The 25,106-nt window shown below is 33.0% G+C and overlaps 1 protein-coding gene across 1 annotated transcript in view; it reads right to left on the bottom strand.

Annotated features, from left to right (window-relative positions):
* LOC127736704 (heavy metal-binding protein HIP-like) overlaps positions 1–23,387 on the bottom strand; it is a 53,593-nt gene extending 30,206 nt beyond the window's left edge. Inside the window, exon 1 of the mRNA XM_052247291.1 lies at positions 22,929–23,387. Coding sequence (XP_052103251.1) covers positions 22,929–23,211 — 283 coding nt within the window. The 5' untranslated portion in view covers positions 23,212–23,387. The remainder of the gene's footprint in view (positions 1–22,928) is intronic.
* Between the last annotated feature and the right edge of the window lie 1,719 nt (positions 23,388–25,106).

Below are 25,106 nucleotides of genomic sequence, written 5' to 3'. Positions count from 1 at the left end.
CCTTCATCGGGAACGCTAAAACTCCAAAAATTAATAAACAATTAATTCTTTGAGGGGCTATCTATATATCACAAAAAGGGACTTATAATAGTCAAATCCATGTAAGGTCATCTTTGCTTTTGGGAGTAAGTACTTTAGTTCTTCCCTGTGTTGACCTTCATCGTGAAGGCTCAATCTCAAAAATTTTAAAAATCAAAGATAATAAGGACTTAAACACGTCAGGAGCTATAAAGTGTTATTTTCAATTTCTTAATAACTTCTAAATTTATCAAAGAAGAATTTTAGAAATATATGTTATAAATCATGTCAGTGTCAAAGCAAGGATGATTCACCCATGGAGTTACAGTCAATCAGTAGCGTTATAGATCTAATGTTAGAAATTAAAAAAAAAAAACACTTTTCGTTGGTCAGAAGTGCCTTTCTGGATTTACTTATCATTTGAACAAATTTATATTTTTCAGCTCAGCAAAATCACCAATCTGCATTACAAATAGGGACTCTTGATCTTGTTATAAATAAGAAGATGTGGTATGAGTGCCAATGAGACAACTCTCCATCCAAGTCACAATGTATAAAAAGTTAACAATTATAGGTCAAAGTACGACCTTCAACACGGAGCCTTGGCTCACACCGAACAGCAAGCTATAAAGGGCCCCGAAATGACTAGTGTAAAACCATTCAAACAGGAAAACAAACGGACTAAATTATATAAAAAAAACGAGAAACGAGAAACACCTATAAACCACAAGACAACGACAACCACTGAACAACAGGCTCCTGATTAGGACAGGTGCATTAAAATGCAGCAGGTTTAAACGTTTTAACAGGCGCCAACCTTCACCCTAACCTGAGACAGTAGTGTAACATTACAACATAAAAAGACACACGTTTGATCAATGACACAATATAAATACAATATTAAAACGTAGGTGCCTTTATAACATAGACGTTACAGGTAGTAATAAAAAAAGATGTAGGACCAGTGTCAAAACGACAACTTTAACCTGGGACAAAATGGCGTTTAATAAAACAAGGTACACAGGTAAATTTAAATATAATAAAATTGTTGTTAGGAAAACGGAAACCATTTTTTACAAAATTAATAAATTTGTTGTTCAGAGTACGAGTACAGAAGTGAAAATTTATCGTCATACTAAATAGTTATCAAAGGTGATACATATTAAAAATAGTGAGACAAGATATAACACAAAATAGGTATTGAATAACAGAAATGCATTACAAATTGTGTCAACCGGTCAAATTAAAGGAGACATGACACGATTTTCAATTTTTGTTTCAAAATGTTTATTTATACATAAATTTCCCCAAAAATACATCGATAGCAATATAAGTGTCAAATATTTGGTAAAATATGTATTTTAATGCAACCATTTATCGACCTGTCAAATATGCATATTTCCATCCCGGAAGTCGCTCAGAACGAGGCTACTACGTCACTGGTTACTTTCATTCATATTGACATGTATGGGTACAGCGCAAATTTAGTTTCGATTATTATCCAACAAAACGCATGACAGTGATAAACAATGATTATGAGTGATGTCGATGGATTCAACAATATAATTAAAAAGAATAATGACATAATATTTTCGGTTTTTCGAATGACACGCAGACTTAGAAGGTGTAAAGACAAGGATTTGTATAGTACGACTATACAAATCCTTTTTTTTTTATATAAACAACCCCAAACTACACTTCTTTCCGCCCAATTTCAGAAGGAATCCAGAGTTGGGGTCTCGGATGCCATGCCACGAGTTCATCATAGGTCACAGGTGTGCGGTACAGGTGATTGCATTTCGCAATTTCAGGTTTCGTTTGAAGTTGTAAGCTTCAGGTCGCACGCCACATGGGGGATTGATAAGACATAGTTATTACGCAATATTACTTCATAAGCTCTTTGTGTACATCCTGGATGTTGGTTTTGCCGAGGGCACAGGTGAGATTGGAATATATTATTGTTACAGTAATACAGGTACAACTACCTGATGTTTAATGAATACCTGAAGTACGACCATACAATACCCTATGCACCACCAATTAAATACCCTAACCAGTGTTGATAACTAATAGACAACCTGTATATAGATCTTATTTTTATTGCTTTTAAGAATATGCAGATATAAGAATGTTTATTACAGATGCATTCTTTTAATTGACTTCTTCCTGAGATGGAAAAGTAATATTCCTGTATGCTTGCAAGTCTATAACTTCATATGAATTTTTTTAGGCATAAAGCTCGATAAATAAATAGAAACGATACACAATACTAGTTTAAAAACTTGGATGCACGGCATCCCCCCCCCCCCCTCCCCTTTGGACCCCCTCCCACTTTCAACAGTGGCGTGTCAAAACTCTCTTTTGCCACATACCCCTATTGTTGACATTTTCTAAAATTAAAAATCCATACTAGTATATGAAATTTAATTACTTTTAAACTATATTGGACTACCAAAAAAGCTTTAAGCTTGTCACTCTCATTAATTTACCGACCACCACCACACACACACACACACATATATATTATTTACATAAAAAGCATAAAAAGCAAACAAGGAAATGATACGAGAATGTGAATCATAAGTCTTTTACATTCATAATTATATTGATCATCGAATATAATTATTGACAACTATCCAGTTGGTAAAGAATCAGATGATGAAAAACATTTCTTTTTAAAATGGATACTTAATCATAAATGAAGAAAGTGTCGTTTTAACCAATTATTGTTTGCTATAACCGTATAGCCTCCGCAATGAGAAAACCCCATACCGTATATTCGGCTATAAAAAGTCTCAACATTAAACAATTTAATCGAGAAAACGAACGAACTTATTTATAACAAAATAATTTCCGAAGAAAAAATATGACAGACATGAACCAACGACAACCAGTGATCTACATGCTCCTGATTCAAGACATACAGAACGTGGCCGGGTAAATGTTTGTGAATGCCTACACCCCCTTCCCCCAACGTGTGACAGTAGTCTTACAGCAGTACATAAGAACTATAAAAACCAGTCTAACTCAAAAGATCGGTACGAAGTACACAAACCACTTACGTAAAAACAATAAAAGCAATAGAGACAAAGCACAAATACTGTAAGCTAGATCAAAGCCAAGTACAACTAATACATAACTGATGTTCTCTAAGACTGAAGTATGTAACATGTATACATTTTCATGCTTAGTCCGATTGAAAATTAAACAGACCCGTTTTTGAAGAAATGTTTTCAAAATGAACACTTAATTTATGAGTTGTGAATATATTCCTGGACTCAAGCAGTTTGATAGAAGCAATAAACAAGTTGATTGCTAAATGATATTGGGGAGAGAGGGGTGGAAATATGTGAATTTGAATTTACTTTGTGAAATTCCTTAAATTTGAAGTTAGATTTATAAGGGTCTGTCTGGATGGAATTGCATACTTTAGAACTGTAGTATTGCTATATTAATTATTTCAACATAAGATATTTTTTCTTTAAAAAGTATGGTTTTAAAAGGTAAATAACATAACACGTGACTTAATCACAGTTCAGGTGCCTTCTTACCTTTCACCTGGTCAAGTATGCTATAGGTGTCAAAATTCAATTACTAAAACAACAGCCTCCAATAAATGTTTACAAAAAAGAGGGTTAAGTAATAAAATTGTTAATTGAATGATTTTCCTAATGCAGACATAGTGTGATGTATGGTTTCCAACCAAAAAAATATAAACATAACTTTTGATTGGGGATAATTTATACCTAATAAAAGTACCCTGTGCAGGCTAGCGCCTTATTTGACTTTTACTATCGTTTTTTTTCCTTTCTGCTTCTTGCGTACACATATTCATAACGTTACCATAACAGAGAAAAAAGAACAATTTGATCATCGATAATTAGAATTTTATATTTTCAATCAAAATAAAAAGTAGTTTAATTTAAATAAAGAAAATGCAGAAAGCGGTTTATTAAATTTATTCACAAGACGAACCCATATGTATGGTGACAATCCGATCGGTATTGTCTGAAAATCGTCCTTTTTGGACTCTCCGCATGAAGAATTAATGTCTTTTTTTTGGTTATTTTCCAAACACAATGGCTCAAATTGATGAGGTCAATTGTCTTCGTAGTTTGTCAGTAATAGGGAAAAGTGCTGTCAATACCGTCCATGGTGTACTTGTGCAGAAAGTGATCGACATCGTTCAGTTTGAGACATTTTCCCCAGCTTGTAACCAGTGACGTAAGCACAGTCACGTGATCGTTATCTAATTAAAAATCATTCATTATGACAAGCGCTGGATCCTTTGACCTAAAAATGCCGATTGATCAGATTTTGACCAGCAAAATTGTACAAAACATGTTTTAATACTAATATTTATTGATTTAATAAAAAAAATAAAAATAAAAAAAATCGTGTCACGTCTCCTTTAACACGACAAATCAAGACTGTCTTAGTTGATGGGTACAAGTCGTAATAGAATTATTTTTGTTTGTTTGTAATTTCAAATTGATCTGTGGTCAAATATTCATTTTAATCATTTGTCTTTTTTCTAAATTACACAGAAAAGTTACAACTTTCTATAGTACAGCCTGTCATCTTGCCAAACTAACCTTGTTTCTCTTATATTTTTGTCAATGACTTGATCACATACTTTTCATTTTATATGTTTGTATTTGTACTATTACATTATTCAAATTGTATATTTTTCTATTTCGACAATTTTCTTCAAATTCCTTTGCCTTATGCTTTTTTTTCCTTCAATAGGAAGAATAAGGTATTGTTATTTCACGATTTGATACTTTTAATATTTCAAATAAGATATCCTGCATGATTTATATCTTCCTTGTGTAAAAAAACAGAGATGTTGTATAAATAAAGGCAACAGTAGTATACCGCTGTTCAATAGTCATAAATCGATTAAGCGAAAACAAATCCGGGTCACAAACCAAAATCGAAGGAAACATATCAACTATAAGCATGATAAGAGGAAAACAACGGAACAACAGACACACTAAACTGGTACAAAAACAAACGCCAACATACATAGAAACGGACTATTTGATAACAACTTCCATATTCCTGACTTAGTACAGGACATTTTAAGAAACAAATGGTGGGTTGAACCTGGTTTTATGGCTAGCCAAACCTCCCGCTGATATGGCAATGTTAAAAATACCGCTAAAATGACAACATTACGTGACAGGAATACAGTACAAATAAACGCAAGAACACTCAGGACATAGAAATACATAAATAAATAATATAGTAATACATTACAACATGTAAACCAAAAATTAACAACGGACACCTCCCATTAATTTACGACGGTACACCAGTACACCACAATAGAATTATGAACTGTCCGTCACACGAATGTATCAACGCCACAAAAAGTGACGTCACATGTAAATTTCTAAAAATAGAATATAAAATTGGGATTAAGTTTGTAATGGTGTTATTTTATGTATTTTCTAACCATTACAAGAATATTAATATAGAAATGTGTTAGTAATGGTGTAATTATTTGTATTTTTTAACCATGTCGGTTTTTCTTCTAAATCAAAACTGTGTAAAAACAAATAAATCCTATGCATATAGTTGCTTTAAACTAAAAATCATATAAATGAACTAGCTGAATAATTATCTTAACTTTTACATACATATAGAAAATAAAAATGGAATTCAAACCACAAACGATAAGACATAACACAATATCCAAGAAGACTTACAAAAGAAACATCATAACTAAATACATGAATGTTGGATGTATAAATACCGAGACACGTCTAAAAGCAATGCGAATTCACACTCGGCAAACCAGTCATATTCGGGAATAGGTCACGTTCGGTACTTAGCTGACCAGACGACGTAGATGGTAAACCATTGTATGATTGTAAATGACACAACTATTTAAAAGAGTCAAAATGAGGCGGATTTATACCCATAAAAGTCATCGTTTTATTGGATTTAATTTTATTCTTTATAACTTGAAAAATGCAGGCAAAAGATGCCTAAGGGATATTCAAACTCATAAGTCGAAAACAGACTAGCAATAACATTGCAAAAAAGAAAAGCGATCAAAAGACAAACAACAGTATACTAAACACAACATACAGAACTAAAGACTGAGCAAAACAAACCCCATCAAAACCTGGGGGTGATCTCATGTGCTACGGAAGAGTAAGCATACCCTGCTGCACATGTGGCACCCGTCGTGTTGCTCATGTTAGTACAAACCCGGTGATACGTCTAATTCGGTAGGTCACTTTTGTGGAAAAAAGGACGGGATTGTGATTTGATAATATTGGAACATATCCGTCGTCATCTGTGAAACAGATATTTTCTATGTTCTATTTTCAATGATAAGAGAAACGTAATTCTAAGAACTGTCCAATTGAAATTTTAACTTTAACTACGAAAAACTAAGTGAACAACCATTTAGTGAGTGGTCAGGAGAATTTTGAAAATAAACATGTTAGCATGGTAAAACCTGAAGAATACCAAGTCTTGCCCAATACAGGATGAGAATGAATATTCTTATCAATAAAATGTAGGACATAATTTTGTACATAAACTAAGAGAAATAAATAAGCCTGCCTAGCAACAGGTGCAAATTAATATTACGTCAACGAAACAACTTTGTATGCACAAGCCCCCAGCCAAATCAAATTGACATCCCCAAGTCTATTTCAATGATTTAGATGTACATGAAAATAGCAGTTTATAAATTCTCTTCTTTGCTGGATTTACTTTCAAAAATATTACCAAAATATTGAAAACCAAGGATGTATATATACTAGTACATTTTTGTAGTTAGTTATTCTGAGGTTTAGGTCTGAATCAGTTAGAGGATATCTAGAAAAAAGATATTCCATGCGTCTAATCGGGAATCTGTGGAAGCCACAAAGGAACACATACAAATATAAAATTAATCCTTGAAATTGGTTCAATAATCCGTGGTCTCAAATTACTTATCCGTAATCTCGGTTTCCAAATCCGTAATCTCGGTTCGCTAATCTGTTATTTCTGATTATCAATCTGTTATCTTGGTTGCTAATTCGTAATCTCGGATAACCAATTCGTGACCTCGGTTTCTTATTCAGCGATCTCGGATAAATAGTCTGTTATCTTGGATTTCCAATCCGTTATGTCGAGTTCCTAATCCGTTATATTTGGATAACCGACATATAAATCTGAGATAACGGATAAGGAAATCGGGTTAACAGATTGGCAATCATAGATATAGTTGTTAATTTATATGTCATTTGGTCTCCTATGGAGAGTTGTCTCATTGGCAATAATACCACATCTTCTTATTTTCATATGACGGATAAGCAAACCGAGATAACGGATATGTAATTCAAGATTATGCATGATTAAAAATAGATAACGGATTGGAAAACTGAGATAACATGTAGTCAGGAATCTGATGTTCAGTAGTTGTCGTTTGTTGATGTGGTTCATAAGTGTTTCTCGTTTTGTATATAGATTAGACCGTTGGTTTTCCCGTTTGAATGATTTTACACTAGTAATTTTTTGGGGCCCTTTATAGCTTGCTGTTCGGTGTGAGCCAAGGCTCCGTGTTGAAGACCGTACTTTGACCTATAATGGTTTACTTTTATAAATTTTGACTTGGATGGAGAGTTGTCTCATTGGCACTCATACAACATCTTCTTATATCTATGTAAGCAAACCGGGATAACAGATTTGTATGTCAAGATAACAGATACGTATTCCGAAATCATCAAGTATTTACAAATTATACGCATACATCTATCACTTTTACGCTACTTTATGAATAGATACTAATATTTGACAAATTTCTGATGCATTCACCACTTTATATCTTATCCGTGAAAAATATTAAAATCTGATTAGTTTCTGATACTTAATACTTCATAAATAATATTCTGAAACTGTTTTGATTCGAGCGTTACTGATGAGTTGTATATGGACGAAACGCTTGTCTTGCGTACAAAATTATAAGACTGGTATCTTTGATGAACTTTTTATACTTATGTGTAAATCAGCAACCTTATCATATATTTCATTTTAATTTCTCAACCTTATCATATATTATGAAGTATTTTCCAATTAAAGCGGCTATTCCACGACCACAAAGTGCATAGTAAGTCCTCCTACACATTGTAATTAAGGAGGGTTGTCATCGCTTTTAATCAAATTATCTTTATAAGCACGCAGATGTATATTCTCCGATGTTGTGAACTGCTGATGCCAATATTGAAAAAGCAGAGATCCACATTTAAATTGTCGTTAGTTAAATCTGCTGATTGTCCCTTTTTGAATGAACAAAAATAATTGTATAGGCATTTCCCATAAATTAGGCTACACGTTCCTCAAACAGCTACTTTAGTCCGTAAATTGTGAGAAATTCATAGGGGTCAATCTTATAAATGGGATCACAGTGTATATACCAAATACTAACGGGAAATGTTAAATTTCATCACTTTTTATGATATAAAAATAAGGAGATGTGGTATGATTTCCAATGAAACAACTTTCCCCCAAAGATCAAATGAAGTGGATGTAAGCAATTATAGGCAACCTTACGGCTTCAACAATGAGAAAACCCATACCGTATAGTTGGCTATGAAAGGCCGCGACATGAAAACTATGAAACAATTCAATTGAGAAAAACTAACGGCCTAATTTATACCAAAACAATTTACAAAAAACAAGTACAACAAACATGAATCAACGACAACCACTGAACTGCAGGCTACTGACTTAGGACAGACACATTAAAATATGGCGGGGTTAAACATGTTTGAAGGCGTCAACCCTCCCTTAACTTGACCAGTGGTGTAATGCCAAAACAATAAACGAAAAACAAATATGAAAAATAGCAAAAAAATATAACCACTCAATTACATTATCCTGACTTTAAACAGGCACATAGTGTGGCGGGGTTAAACCTGTTTGAAGGCGCCAACCCGCCCCTAACCTGGGACAGTGGTGTAACAGTACAACATAAGAACAAACTATAACTAGAGTGGACTAGAATAGAATTCATGACCAAATATCTTTTTTATCGATCTTGTATTCTTGATCATTTTTCTGTTTACAGTTTCTCTCTATCTTCTTTAATTTCTGCCCAAAACACAAAAAGGGTAAAAAATTGACATTTAAGGGCAATCACTCCTACATAAGTCCACTAACGATTTCGTTATGCATGCAGTAGTTTGCGATATTGAATTCTTAGAAGGTTGTTGTTTCCCTACATAACGGCTTTTTATATTGTTTCTCCTGATTACTGGGTTTCCTTTTCAACAGTCCACATTTTGTTTTGTTGACAAGCAATTTCTATAGAATTTACTTACACGCATCGAGGATATAAATATTTGGGTACATCGTAGAGAAGAGTTAGACAAGAGAAATTTACCAATCGGCTAATAGGTGAAGCCGTATCACAATTTATGACTCGTCAGTTGAATTACAGTAATAACTCGACGGGTGTCAATAGTGGAGCAGGACAACCTGATTTTTTGTGGGTTTCATGTTCCTAATCAAACTTTTTGTAAACTGACATTTTTACCATGGTGTTGTCTCTCTTTCCTAAAATTGTATAAAAAATAATAGAGATGTATGAAAAAAATATCTTACCAGTTAAACTGTGTGATATAGTACAACATATGTTAAACAGGGCTGATCTTTAACTGGACTGCCATATGTAGAGTAGTATGAAAAAAATATCTGACCAGTTAAACAGTGTGATATAGTACAACTATGTTGAACAGGGCTGATCTTTAATTGGATTGCTATATAGGTATAGTTAAAGTTAAACTCTTACAGCTGTGTAGACAAAATAAATATATACAACCGCACTTCCAAAATCCCCCCAAAAATCTCTAATTTGTTGCTGAAATTGAGCAAACGTTTAAATTTGTACAATTCAATAAAATATATAGCCTACATGAAGATAATATTCTTCAAGGTTTGATACTTTCCTTTTTCCAACAATTATTGGTTTCGACCACTAGTGACAAAAATAATATTTCCAAAAGATGTATCTTTTAAACTGTTGTGACATTTATTGAATGCATTGCACGACCTATCGGAGAAAAACTAGTATGATTTGATTCCGAAATATTGAAGTTAATAATAAAAATGATAATAATGGTTGACTTTGTTGCGGATATACGTAAAGGGTCAATTTTTGTTCATTTCATGTATCATAAAAACATGCTTACATTTATATCAACGTGGACTGTGCCTTTAATTTAACTTCCTACATCATGTCAGAATTGACGGCACGTAAAAATTCAAATGGAACAATTTTTTTTTAAAATAGACCCTCAACATAAAACGCAGCCGAAAAATTTAATACTTTCGGACAAAAGAATACTGAACTGTAATTTTTATACAATTAACAAAATAATTTGGTTATTTTAAGAACAATGAAATATGGTATGATTGCCAACAAAAACCAAAATATGACGGGATTAAACACCGTTGAGGCAATGGTGTAGGTGTAATACCACCATTGTTTTATTCACCTATTAGTTTTTGTAAAATTGGCATTTTTCAGAAAATTGTGCAGAATTTTCTTTGTTTCAAATAAAGAAATACTTGGAATGAATAAAGTTTTATCCTCTGCAGTACTACAGTGAAAATTACACATACCTTTTTACTGCAAATAAGATAATAACCATCACCAGAAGTAAACCAATCAAATTTCATCCCTTTTTTCCTGTTTACAAGCTTTAGCAACCATGTCAACTCAAGTTTCCAAAATATTCTATAGAAGCACCAAATAAAAAAGAATGGTGCTTTAAAACACTCAAGATGTATGTTTATGAATTAGAATTTTTTTTTCTGCTATGAAATGCAAGGTTAATTTCCTACAACTGTTAAATTCAGGGGAATATTTTTCGACACTTTTTCGTATGAAACCGGATGCTACGTTACATGTTTTGGTGGTATTACACCTGTAATAACACAACAAATAAAGAAATGCTTAGTTTATCTTCAAGCGTAAATATTGCGTACATAATGAAACCATGATGTTTATCTGGTATAACACTATATTTTGGAGTAAAAATACTATTTTGCCATATAAAAAAAATGAAAATATAAGAGTAAAACAATAGGTTAATGTATCATTATTATATTGGTAATTGGCTGGTTTAACTTTAAAAATAATGTTACATTCGATTCTAAAATAGTTAAATGCCTGCATGTATGAAGTCTATATACAGAAAGAAAACGCTTATTACTTTTAGATTGATAGTAAATGGCAATACAGGATTATTACTGAACTCTATCTCTAACGTTTGTCGTTTCTATTCAATTATAATTTGTCCTTGCCATACTGCCGTTATCGATCAGCTATTCGATATAATTTATATATCACATGCAGGCCAAAATCAATTGCTATGAGTATTAATGAAATGGAAACTGCTTCAAACAGCGATGTATAAAATCTAGCAAAATATATTTCCCTCTGATTGCATCGAACTGAATAAAAACATCTGTATAAAACATCCTAGGTAAATATCATATTCTTGTTATCTGTAGTCATCTAATGAATTTCCCGTCTAAACTGCTCATAACTTGAATCCTGAGAACATAGAACATGGTGGTCCATTCCACTGGTTTAACAAATGTTTCCCGTCGCTACCTTGAACTTTAAGCCAAGCCTTCTGTCCCTTTATCATCCGTACAATAACATTACTGGTACCTGTCATATGATCACTGACTGAATCAATATCAACAGCATTTGCTGCAATTATCCTGTCGTTTGCCACTAAAACGCTAGTGAAATCTTTACCATCATCGGAAACTATGGTCCAGGAGAAATGGTATAATCCATCCTCAGGACAGGTGAATTTACCTGTTGTTCCGTCATAGGCGTCGCCTTCATTCAATGAAACTGTGTCAAACTTTACGACTGTGTCGTCAGGAAGATCGTTTTTATCAGTTGACAGAGTTGCAAAAAACGCATACTTCTTTGATACTGAAATGGGTATGATACATTTGAACCTGACTTCTGTTTGTACAGAAATAAACATAAGTATTCGTTTATTTAAACATCTTGTTTTCATAGTTCCCAATTATTTTTTTAATGCAACGATTGAACACGGCTGTCATTCGGTATATCGATAAAAATGATCGTATATCGATGAAGGAATTAGTAACGGTGGCCAAGCATTCCGATAGGATCGTGAAATTTATGGTAAGGATCGTGAAAGCAATAAAACACAATTCATCTGCAAAATCTTTGAAAATATTCGTTGTACTAATAACAAGCGGAAAAATCAGAAAAAGGAAATACGTCATTCAAAATGGTTCATCTTCCCTAATAAAACTGCACAATTGGATAAAAAAATGCAATACATTCTTTTAAGAAAACACAAAAGGCGACACATAACATTTTGCAAATCATTAAAAAAACCCACATATTTTCGACCTACAATGGTCACATTACAATAAAGCATGATATATTTGAAACTAAATCTTTTGTTCATTAGATTAAATAGTAAAATGAAATTGATGTCTATCTGGAAAAAGATGAATGATTTGCTTGATTTTCAGTTAAAGATTGTAAAAGATCAGGCAACTCATTATTTTGATCGTGAAAGCAATGCGTGACACAAGACTGTATGTGTCTGGCTCATTGTTGAAGGCCGGTGACCTATAAATGCTTACGTCGCTGGTGAATAATTGTCTCATCGGCAATCATACCACATCTTCTTATTTCTTGTTTATATTCATCACCAGAAAATTAAATTTCTTTTACCTTTGATTTACTTTAATCGATTAAAGCGTGTGATATTTTAACAAGAACGTTTTTTTTTGGGGGTGGGGGGGGGGGGGGTGGGGGAGTGCTATTGACCCCAACCTTTTAAAACAAACTCAATTATGAAATTATACTTTTTTTTATACAAGGAGTATTTCCATAGTCATTCAAATAGGAATACAATGGGCGCAGCATGATACAACTGCAGAGGTCTAACCCTCAACAGTTGGGGCAAGTATGGGACGCTACATTCAAACTTGATACAGCTCTAAATCTGGGTTGTGATTAAATATTTGGAACATCATATGTTTCTGACACAGAGTGAATGTGGTCAAAGAACTGAAAAATTTGAAATTGGACTTTTACCTTTTATAGTCCAATATCCAAAATCTAAATACATGGTTCGATTCAGCATATCCAAGTACAACAAGAATTTAATTTATTCATTTATTAATGGAAAATGTTGGAAAAGTTTTTAAAAAAAGGTTCGCTTTATAAATAAAAAATATATAAATTTCATTCTGAAAATTAATTTATACAGAATAACAACCTACCACGAATTTCTTAAAAAAATAATTACCAAAAAGAAATGAAAAAAAGCGATTTCCATAATTTCTTTTAAAAAAATCTATAAAACTTACCTTTAATTATTTTCAAAATATCTAATAATGAACAGTAAATTTCAAACTGTATTATTACATAATTTCTTCTCTAAAATTAGAATCTATGCTGTACCTATTTCTAACTATGAATTTAATTACAATTTCTATTAATTGTGTATTACAGCTCTAAATTTGGATTGTGATTAAAAATTTGACATATCATAGTTTTGACACAGAATGAATGTGAGAACTATAAAAATTGAAATTAGACATTTACCTTTTATGGTCCAATATCCAAAATGTTAATACATGGTTAGATTCGGCATATCAAAGAACCCATAGAATTTTTTTTTGAAGAAAAAAATAAACAAAATTTAATTTTAGGCCCCGATTTGGACCAACTTGAAATCTGGGCCCAAAATAAAAAATCTAAATACATTCTGCATATCAAATAACCCCCTGAATTCAATTTTGACACAGCATAGGTTTCTGACACAGTTTGAATGTGATTCAAGAACTTAAAAAATTAGAAATGGACAAAATCAAAAATCTAAATAACTGTTTAGATTCACGACATCAAAGAACCTCAAGATTTCAATTTTGGTTGAAATCAAACTAACCATTTCCATTCTCAATTTTAACTTTTATTTTTGATCCTTTGGACCTTAATGTGGACCAATTTGAAAACCGGGCCCAAAATCAAAAATCTAAATACTAATACAAGGTTATATTCAGCATATCAAAAAACCCCAAGAATTCAATTTTCGTTGAAATCAACAATTCCTTTTGGCCCCTTTGGACCTCAATGTGGACCAATTTAAAAACCAAAATCCAAACTCTAAATACAGGGTTGGATGCAGCATATTAAAGAACCCAAAGATTTCAAGACTTTGAATTAAACCCCTTGAAATTGGTCAAGAAAATTAATTATCAATTTATACATAGTATTAGAAAAGTATTGTTTTGGCTCCATTTTCCTAAACTGTTAGGACCACTAAACCCAAAATCAATCCCAACCTTCCTTGTTTTGGTATGGAACCTTGTGGTACAATTTCTTAGAGATTCATAAACTTATAATCAAATTATTGTCCGGAAACCAGAAAATCCTTGTTTTTGGCCCCTAATTCATAAACAGTTTTGGCCATAACCCCGAAAGTCAATTCCAATCTTTATTTTCAGGTATCGAACCTTGTGGTACAATTTCATAGAGATCCATACATACACTTTTCACAAGTTATAGTCCGAAAACAAGAAAAATACTTGGTTTTTTTTGCCCCTTTTTGCCCCCTAATTTCTAAACAATTAGGACAATCACCCCAAAAATTAATCTAAACCTTGTTGTGTTGTATTGAACCTTGTTGTTCAATTTCATAGAGATCCATACACTTATGCTTAAGTTATTGTTTGGAAACTAAATATCTTCCGACAACGACGACGACGAAGACAACGTCTAAAATGATTCACAGATCCTTTAATCAGTCTAATGACCGAAATTGTCAGTCAACTCCTCATAGGACTTATTACTCTTAATTGAACATGTTTACCCATTTTTGCGTTTTGTTCTAAAAATTGGCAGCTATAGAGAAACTTTACAGAACAAAGATGATCAACAAGACATGATCTAATAAGTCACACAGTAAGTTGGGAGTGTATAGTGTCCTAAGCAACAACTTAATGCTATAAGTCACAGAGCTGAAATTGTCAATGCACGCTTTTTAGGAATGATTGCCCTTAAATGGTGAATTGTTTACCTTTTATTTTGCATTTTTAGCAAACGCTATAGTAAAGAGAAACTGTAAACAACAAAAAATATCAGCAATACAAGATTTATAAAAAAAAGAGAATCTTAGTCATGAATTATATTCTAGTTTATAATTTTTGAGAGTGGCCATTGTTGAAGATGTACATAGATCCAGGTTGGCGATCGAGGCACCTTAGTGCAACTTATTTTCTTTGGGTTTTCCGAAACACTTGATCAAATCGCATGTCTTTGGAACTTATAAAAGTATTATTTTTTGTTATTGTTGGATTTTTTTCATGGGGCGGGGGCAGTTGTTCACTTGTTTTTTGTGTTCGCTAACGTAACTTAAAATGATTATTGTTTGCTACTTTGAGGAAAAGCTACATGTAACAACGAATCGTATATATGATACTACCACTCTTAAATTTACCTTTTTTGTTCATATTGGATTCAAAGTCTGAGATTGATCAGTTACATCTCATTTTAACTAGTAATTGACACTAATAAGAGAAATATAGTTGAGCACTACTGCACGTAATCATTTAAATGAAAACTTTTAATAATCTTTAGTTTCAAAACCAATGTTCAGGACGAGACGGTGTGTTTGAGCTTTGAATTTATTATATAAAAGTTATGCGCTGAATGTAGTAGATTCAAACTGTGTCAGCATTGCTAATACAATTTTATTTAAGAAATGGTATTTATACCTTGATGATATGCAATCAAATTGGATATCATGCATTGTCCTTACCCATCTGTGACGTAATGTGTATTGTTACAAAACAGACGACATAGGCAACCGTTGCTAAGCCTAAATAAAGACCGTTGGCATTTGAAAGGAGTGCAGAAAGCCTAAATATAGGCTTTACGGCATAGTAAGGGTTAAAAACACCTGGGTATTTCTCAATATGTGCGAATAACCTTGGAAATGGGGTAAAGAGGAATATCAACAGTTCGAACATTACAAACAGCCTTTACCATCTATTTAGGCAAGTATTGGGTAAAGGCACACAAATTTTACAGAAAAAATAGCAAAACGGCGAAAATGTGTCCAAGGCGAATATGCGCCACCCACTCTACAATATAAATCACTACTGTTATACACCACAAAACAAAATGTTTCTTTTGATGAACACATCAAAGACTTTTTTTCGCATAGTATCGAAATACAATAACCATTTTAATAAAATAAGGTTTTAGTTTTTAACCCCTTGACGGCTTGAGTGCCAGGAATGTTTGTGATTACCTCCTTTGTGTGCCAAGAATCGGCCCAACAAAAAGTTGTTTTTTTCGTGAGAATGTCATAGACGTTACCATTATACAACGTCATAAACGTCCATGGCATCAATTTGTTGTGTGGACGGGCATTTCTCAGACAAGTAGACAGATAGACAGAGTTCACTTGTTAACGTTTTTAATTAACATGCAAACAGATATCTGACAGTTCAAAAACTTTGCATATGTTTGTTTTTTATAATTTCTTCGGTTTAGATTGTGTACTTCTTCATAATTTTGAGTTCTAAGGGACGAACTATTTAACTTCAAAAGGGGGGGGGGCTTTTTTTATTTTCCTGTCACGCAAAATTATTTATGTTTGAGAAACGAAGTAACAAATTATATTTTATTGCAAATATCCTCTCAAAATATTTTTTTCTTTCCTTGTTTTTCTACGAAAAATCCATGCCCCCCTTTTTGCAAGTTAAATTGTCCGCCCCAAAGGGATCGACCATTTAACTAAAACAAAATCTCTGGTCAATTGTTTTTTTTTTTTGACGTGGTGCAACATTTCCCTCATTGTTTGGCATTATATTTTATGTTAAATATTCCCTTTCAGATTGTTTTCTTCCCTTGATTGCCAGATTATTTTTTTCTCAAGTTCAGAATCAAATTATTTATTTCCGAAAAAAAACATGCCCTCCTTCCTCCGAGTTTTAAATGGTCGTTCCATAAGTAAAGGAAAGGCAGCACCTTGTCGTTTGAAAATAAAAGACAACTTTTAATTCATTTATGTGTTTACAAGAATATTTTTTATCATAATTTACAAAACAATTATAGGAAAGTCATAATTCAATAATTAACATTCGTGTCTACGAACACACAACTTGTGCAGTCCCTTCGCGCAACGTGAACACTCGGTCCTTGCTCTTCTTCGTCTGCCGTTTTTCCTGTTGGAACACACAGTACAGTCCTTTTCTTTCCTTTCAATTACCTTTCGTACTTTTTGTCGTGGTCCAGGATTCTGCTGTCTGTTTAGTAGATGTTCTTCAGTGAGCCCTTCGATTACTTGTTTCACGAATTCAAATCTTGATAATATTGGGTTATGGGATGTGTGCTGGTAATACAGGGTATAAGAGTTAAGCATTATCCTGTGAAACATGTGTAATATAATTTTTTTCCAGACTTTGGGTTTGTTTTCTGTGATCGTTATAAAATGCCATCATTTGATCCGAAAGGTCTACACCGCCCATGAAGTTGTTGTACGCGTTAACGGTAAGTGGTTTTGCATTCATTGCCCGGACAGCGCTATAAAACGTAGACACTAGCTTCACCTGCTTACACCGATTCTGGTCTCGGAAGGAGCACAACAGTCTGTTTCCCTGTCTAGCATAAGTTGTCTGTCCGGGATCGGGATCAACGTTCTTAATCATGTTAGGCATGGGTCGATTTTTTCGCAAAGTACCTGTAAGGTGGGTTCTCTGAACAAGGAGTGCTCTTGCAAGATTTGAGGATGAGAAGAAATTGTCCGTAAAAACATGATACCATTTATTGAGCAGATCAGCAGATTGTAACAATTCAATTACCACGTTTGTTCCTTGTAACGTACCTGCAGGGAGAGCGGGTTCAAAAGTTTTGCCGAGATAAATGTGCATTTGTAAAACGTACCCCGTAACAGCTTCCGCGAGAATCCAGAATTTTATTCCGAAGCGAGAACTCTTGCTCGGAATGTATTGCAGCATTGCCGTTTTACCCTTTGTTCCGACCATCGTCTCGTCGACTGACAACTCCCGTCTCGGTCAATAGTAATGAAGAAATTTTCGATTTACGAAGTCAATTAATGGTTTTATTCTTGAAGCCGGATTGTAGTTTTGGTTATTTCTTGCCGGGATTTTTTTACAGTCTACAATATGTAAGAATCTCAAAATATTTTGAAAGCGATTGCGGGCAAAAGTCATTCTAAACCATGGAGTAGATTGAGACAAGTTTTTTCGATTCCAATATTCTTTTATGGAGCTTTTCCTATTTAATCCCATATTGAAAAGGACGCCTAAAAAAGCCTTGAACTCGGAAATTGTTAGCTTTCCTTCTTTTCTCCACTGACATTTCCTTGAAAATCTACCAGTCTGGAGTCTAATTCTGTCATACAGGTCTGAAGCATATCTGAAAATTGTAATGATTGTAATTGAGAGATTATGTTCAATTGAGTTAAAAAAAATAAGAAAAAAAAACGTTTATCAAGCCTACATGTATGCCCGGAGGAAAGAATCCTAATGTAAGCCGCCTTTCCCGTTTGTCAAGTTTTATGCCCGTCGGAAAGAATCCTAATTTTGGCGGACACAAATTATTTTATGTTGTCGTATAAGTGAAAACCTATCCAAAAACATATTTTATTTAATTTATCGGAATATCACTCGTTCTTCCCGTGAAAAACTTTTTTTTCATTGACTCGGTCCTTTCGTATTTTTTTTTTTCGTTTAGCTTTTCAATAATTAAAAAAAATCGATCGTCTTTCCCCAAAAAACATTCCCGTTGGTTACGAAACTAGAAAGCCCTGAACACTGAGTAAGATTTTTCTTTTCATCCACACAGTAAAGAAAAAAAACCTGTAAATAAAAATCTTTCAAAATCTGTACCTGTTTGTTTGCTTCACAAATTCTTTCATCAGATCCAACAGATAAAAATACAGAACAGGAGGTGAATCTCTAGCTGGCATCCTGATTGGTCCAAATGCACCTCCGTGAAATGGCGTGTCCCGCTCTGCCTCTGGTGGAAACACACGGAACCAAATTGGCTGATCTCCCGGGGCGGCCATTTTCGACAGCGTCGCTTGGCGTAGTTTTTGGCTGTGACGTCACATTCTTTGTGACGTAAAACCAAATTCAAAAATTGGGCTGGGTCGATCTTTGGCACTCAAAGGAAGCATAACAAGATCGGCCAAATCGGCCGGCACATAGGAGGTTAAATAAATCTAGCTATTAGTCTTTGAATTAAAAAGAAAATAATGAAGGAACTAGACAATCTAGGACCAAGAGACTGTATTATTCATGTACGTTCCAGATGCGACAAATTGTCATTAAATAGATAAATAAATAAATAAACTGTAAACTTATTTTTTAACTATTGAAAAGTATTATAGATTTCAGTGAAGAAAATTTATCGGAAATAGATTAGACATATACGACCAACAAATGAATTAAGCTAGATCATCGGTATATATTTTTTGAGATAGAATTTTCTTATACTTTGCCAAAATGAAGATTTTACTATGCTTTTTTCAAAAATATAATAAAAAGTATGGGTCACCGTGCTATTTTTCAAGCTATGAGTCGTTGAAAATTGCCTAAATCTGGTTAGATTGTTCATGAAAAAACACATTTGTATGCATAAAAAGAAATCTATGAGATAGAATTTTGAAATAAATTGTGAGAAGATAGGTTTTATAACATGTTTTAAGAAAATAAAAAGAAAAAATGGTGTCACCGAACTTGTTTTCTTGCTACAAGTAAAAATAAAAAATTTCTCCCTATCAAGCCAGTGTAATTTTTTACTAAAAGAGTTATCTCCCCTTAAATGGCTTAGTTGAAAAAAATGATTCCAAAACACAAAATTTAATATTTGTTGGAATATTTTGAATAATACAATAAATCACCAAGTTTTCTTTAAATAAATAAACAGTGTGACAAATAAATTGCCAATCTGCCTCCTAATTTGCAGATTTGGGCAAATAACTAGACCGATTGTGTACTGCGATTGTACAATCCAAGATGGCGGTATACCATGAATCTACCTTAAGATAATTGAATTGGAAATCAACTCCTTAACATTAATTGTCCTTATATTACGATTTTTCTCCTTTTCGGCGTGTTTGGTTTTATTTTAAGAACTATACAAGTGTGGACACAGATCAGTGTGGATAGTATATTTAGATGTTTGACATTGATTTCTGACAAAAAGAGTTCTCTGTTTTTCCCCATAGGGTTCTATGTTAAACTGTGTTGTGTTGCACAGTGACAGCCAACCTGTACCAAACACTCAAATTTTGCAGTGTCGTTTATTTAATATTTAGTTTTAATTTCAAGACTGTCATGGAGGAGACACTAATTGCATGGATAACCAATGATTTTGATAAAATGTGTTCAACAATTTAGATTTTGAATAGCAGCAAAAGTCAAAATGAAGAAAATGACAGAATTGGTTGAGGCTTACAATTAAGATCTGCGGAGAGCAATGACAGGAAGAAGACCGTATGCGCTTGCGAGGGCACACGATCATTTTAAGATTGCCAGACATGTATGGGCAAGCAAGACGTTGATGGAACAATACAAATATTTTGCCGGGTTCTGCCGATACCGCATTAAGACCAAATTGGTTCAGTCAACATAAGGCAGATGAGTGGTCATTGAAGCTAGGGCCAGAGGAAAGAAGACAGGTCAGAGGAAAAGGAAGCTTGCTGATAGGAAAACTCAGCAAAACGGCAACGCGTAAAATAAAACAACAACAAAAAATACCTATATATTGCGAATACATACTGTAAACTAACTTTATTGTTAAAGAAATCAATGAGGCCATATATCAACTCAACTTATTTAAAGACCAAACAGCCTATTCAGTTCTACCAGTGATTTTTTCTTCAAACTTTGTGTGAAGGTATTTCGTGATTTTGGAAACAAATATGATGAAAAAAATAGGGGTCACCGATTTTCGCTTTGTCACTACAGCAACCTAAGTTTTGTATTTTCCCGAATATTAAAATTATATTTGCTTGTTAATTAAAGTTGTTAAAAATCCCATTATATCAAACCTACAAGCATAATTCTTGTCTCACGTTAAACAGTAGATTTGTATCTATCAATTAAAGATTCTATAGTTTAAGATTCTTGTTGTTTTGATCTCTGAAATCATGATTATTTTCATTCCCTCCAAAAATAACACGTTACAATGAAAAACGTTTCTAGTATTAAAAAATATCTACCAGTGATTTCTTCATAAAAGTTTCAAGAAGGAAAGTGTTTTATGTACTCTTTCAAATAAAGCCAAAAAAAGAATATGTCACCGATCTTTCAAAAAAGTTATGAGTATTTTTCATGGTTTTTTTCCCGTTTGTTTTAAAGAAAAGAGTTGTCTTTCTTCAGGACATTGAATCTGACGTCATAGTACAAGTTTCCCGCACTATTCGCAAATATAGCAATTTGGACGTTTCAAACTCACATTCAAATTTTCAATAATAACAACCATCTTTACCTGCTATACTTCCCGGTTAAACAAGAGATCACATGTATGTATCAGGATCTCATGCTGTTGTCGCACATATTTAGCCTTCAGAAACACTGTCCGTTGGCATATACGATCTCTGTTATTGCTCTCTTACAGATCTTGAATAAATGAGACAGTATATAGAAAATACAAATAAGCCGGAAAATACGTCTAGTTTAGAATTGAACAATTTTCGTTTAACTCTTAGTAATAACTTTCCGTTGCAAACAGAAGAAAATCTTATGAATCTAAATTGGCCTTTGTCGGAAATTGAAACAATAACAACGTCGTATACAATAGCTGGCACTGAAAATCGAAATTTGTTAACAATCTTTCCGGTCATTGTAGCATCTTGAAAGTGAAAAATTTAATGTTGGATTTTATTCCCGGAGCATTTTTTTTTCTAATAAGTTAAATTAACAACATTTTAGTTTTAAACACCTTAAATTTTATTTTAATTATCGTTCAAATATTGATTCATTAAAAGTTTTGCCTCAAGCTTCAGTGAGAGCAAGCAAAATCTTTATCATTTTCCCCCTAAGACAATTTTAAATGAAGCAAATGACAAAAGACAATGAATTTTTATTTTTACTAAAAGATTTTGTCAATTGATCAGTATAAATAAGATTGAACTTAAGTACAAATTCGCACATTGTTTTTTGGGAATCATTCAGAGAATAAGGGAAACAAAAAATGCATATGGTGCCAACAGAACTACTAGAATCATTTTTAATCGGCCTAGGCTGTTAAAGGCTCAATTTTGAAAATCACAGAAGTTCAAGTTCTCAGAGTAAGTCATTTTTACCCTCGAACACACGTAATTCAAAATTTGAATTTTAACGTTTAATGTCATGCAAGATTACAGGCCGTGTAGTATCATTTGTGTTCCTTTTTGTTAAATTTTCACTAGCTATTAGTGCGGCGCTCAATCCCACTTTTCTTGCAAAACGGATTTTGACGCATACATCATATTGGAATCGAGAAAAACGCGAAATAGGACGTTATAATTTGAGGGTTTTTGTCGAGCTATAGAAACAACGTCATAGAGCTCTTATGTCACAACCAAGTTGCGTTAGTTTATGCTTGATCTTTAATTTAAATACAATAATTCACGAGCCTTTGGAGATAATGCATTCTCATGAGTCGTTAAGTTATATAATACCTTAAATGTAACATTAAAAAAGAATGTGTTTTATATACCGTAAATTCAGAAATTATTGCGACTTTTTTTATCAATGCGAAAAATGCATCTGCCGTAATACACCGATATATTAAGATTTATATATCAAAAGGTCACAACAAAACTTAATCTAGGAACCAACAAAAACAAAGAAAAAGATAAAACGTTTACCTTGTTGAATCTGCTGCATTCTTAAATTGATCATATTTTCAACACCATTTTTCAAGCCAATTTCCACTCCGGATCGGATTTCCTGATCTATATAAGCCTTTAATAGCTTGTTCATTTCAGATACATCAAATTCAGCTTTGAGATTGCCTTTCATTTGATCTAAAAGCGGCATTGATACTGTCTTTCGGCATCCCAACCCGCTACATGGGCTGTTTTCATTTAATGGCATAGATGACACAAGTTTCAGTAGAACAAATAATCCTGTCCAAAGTCGTAAAAACATTTTGTGTGTGTTACTTTTTTCTTCCCTTAACACGCTAACGTAATTTTAAAAAGTTTTCTTCTCTTAATTCTATTCAAATGTATTAAATAATGGATTACACTGCTACATTATTCATAAGAACGTTATTCCTCTACGTTATGGTTTAATAAAACCTGACATCGTCATCCCTCTAGATCTTATACGTTGAATTATTGGACAAAAAAAACCAACACGTGATGTGATGCATGAAAAAGGGGCGTTTTCAATGTCGAGAAAGTGCAACGCAATACATTAATTGGATGGTGCATTTGACTCAATAAAATTCTTATTTGGTGTTCTTCGTAACCCTTCAGACGTTTGAAAGCTTATCATTTTACGTTAACATAAAACTACCAGGTTTTTTTCAATTTTTTTATTTTGTTTACAAAAAAACACCAGTTAATCAAGTTATCGGTAACTAAGCATGTACAAGTTAACCATTTAAAATCGTTTACCATACTTCAATCTTTGCAATTTCCGTACATTTGTCTTACAATAGCTAAACAAAATATGAGTTAAAAATTTTAATTTATATGCGAACATTTAATTAAATACTTAAAAGTTCGTGTGTAAACTTGCTTCGGTTGAGATATTTATATTTTAAAACTTTGCAGTGAGCCATGCATTAGACGTCAAAGTTACCGTACCATTTGAACCAACTTTTTACTTAGTATGATTAAAGTATTGCTTCAAATCATGATTTCAGTTGAAGATTTAAAATCAATAAAAGGGTTGTTTTACAAATTAATATGATGCATAATGTTTCTCGTAGAATTTAGATTGAAATATTAAGTACATACACTATATTTTGTTCTGTTCTAGACAGATATATCATGTTCAGGAGAAGCCTTTTGCAAGAAGTACCATTCGAAGAAGGGGACGTATCCTATAGGTGCTCGGCGAATGCAATTTCTTCTCAAGACTGATATTTTAAGACGCGAACGTGTGTGTGTATGGCGTTCCTATCGCATTAACATACAAAATGTATACTCCATATCTTCCTTTATTGATCTTTTGGACACTGAATCGCTCGGCCAACAGATTTTCCTTTTATTTGATTGATCAAGGGGTGTTATCTTCTGACAAATTTCAATATTTTTGTTTTTATCAATCTCCAAAAGTCTCAAAACAGTTCACTCTGAAGACATTTTTTTTTAACTTTATAGTAGAGAGTCTTCTTTCAACACATGTCATGTTTGATAATCTACATGTCTACATGCATAATCCCTAGGGGCTTTTTGGGATATTTATTTTGTGTTTTGTTGGGATTAAGTTTTAAATTCAAATACCGGTTTTTGAAATTTCATTTTTTTTTTGAAAGTTCGTGTCTTCCGGTTTTGAAATCTCCTCTCGTGTGAGTGCACTTATTTTATTTTTTATTCAGAGGTGTTATCATGGAAGTGAATGCATTTATGTATTCATTTTAGATAAGTAACAATTAATAATGTAATGCTGTGTCCTTCAGTTAGTTTTTATATTTTGTTTAAATTACTTACTACAGTGTAAGCACGTAAGGGTACTGATGGATCCTTTGTAGACGAAACGCGCATCTGGCGTACAAAATTAGAAGTCTGCCAGTGGAATCTTTGAAGGTTTTTTTATCAGGTCAAAAGCAAGAATTGTTTACAGAAACAATTTGTGTTTATACAGATTGCTTTTGTCTCGGAGAACATATCATTATAAAACTCTATTGAAACCGACCTATTACTACAAATTCATTATATAGATAAACAGTCATGACCTATACTATCCATCAAAACAAAGGACACAAACATTGCATTTCCAATATATACTAGAACACACCCACGGCGTCACAGGTCCGTGACTGAATCAAAGTACCTATATCTTATTTTTAGCCTGAATTTTTAGTATTCGTA

This window comes from Mytilus californianus, unplaced genomic scaffold (assembly GCF_021869535.1).
Source record: "Mytilus californianus isolate M0D057914Y unplaced genomic scaffold, xbMytCali1.0.p SCAF_35, whole genome shotgun sequence".
NCBI lineage: Eukaryota > Metazoa > Mollusca > Bivalvia > Mytilida > Mytilidae > Mytilus > Mytilus californianus.
This window is presented reverse-complemented; position numbering and strand designations above follow the sequence as displayed.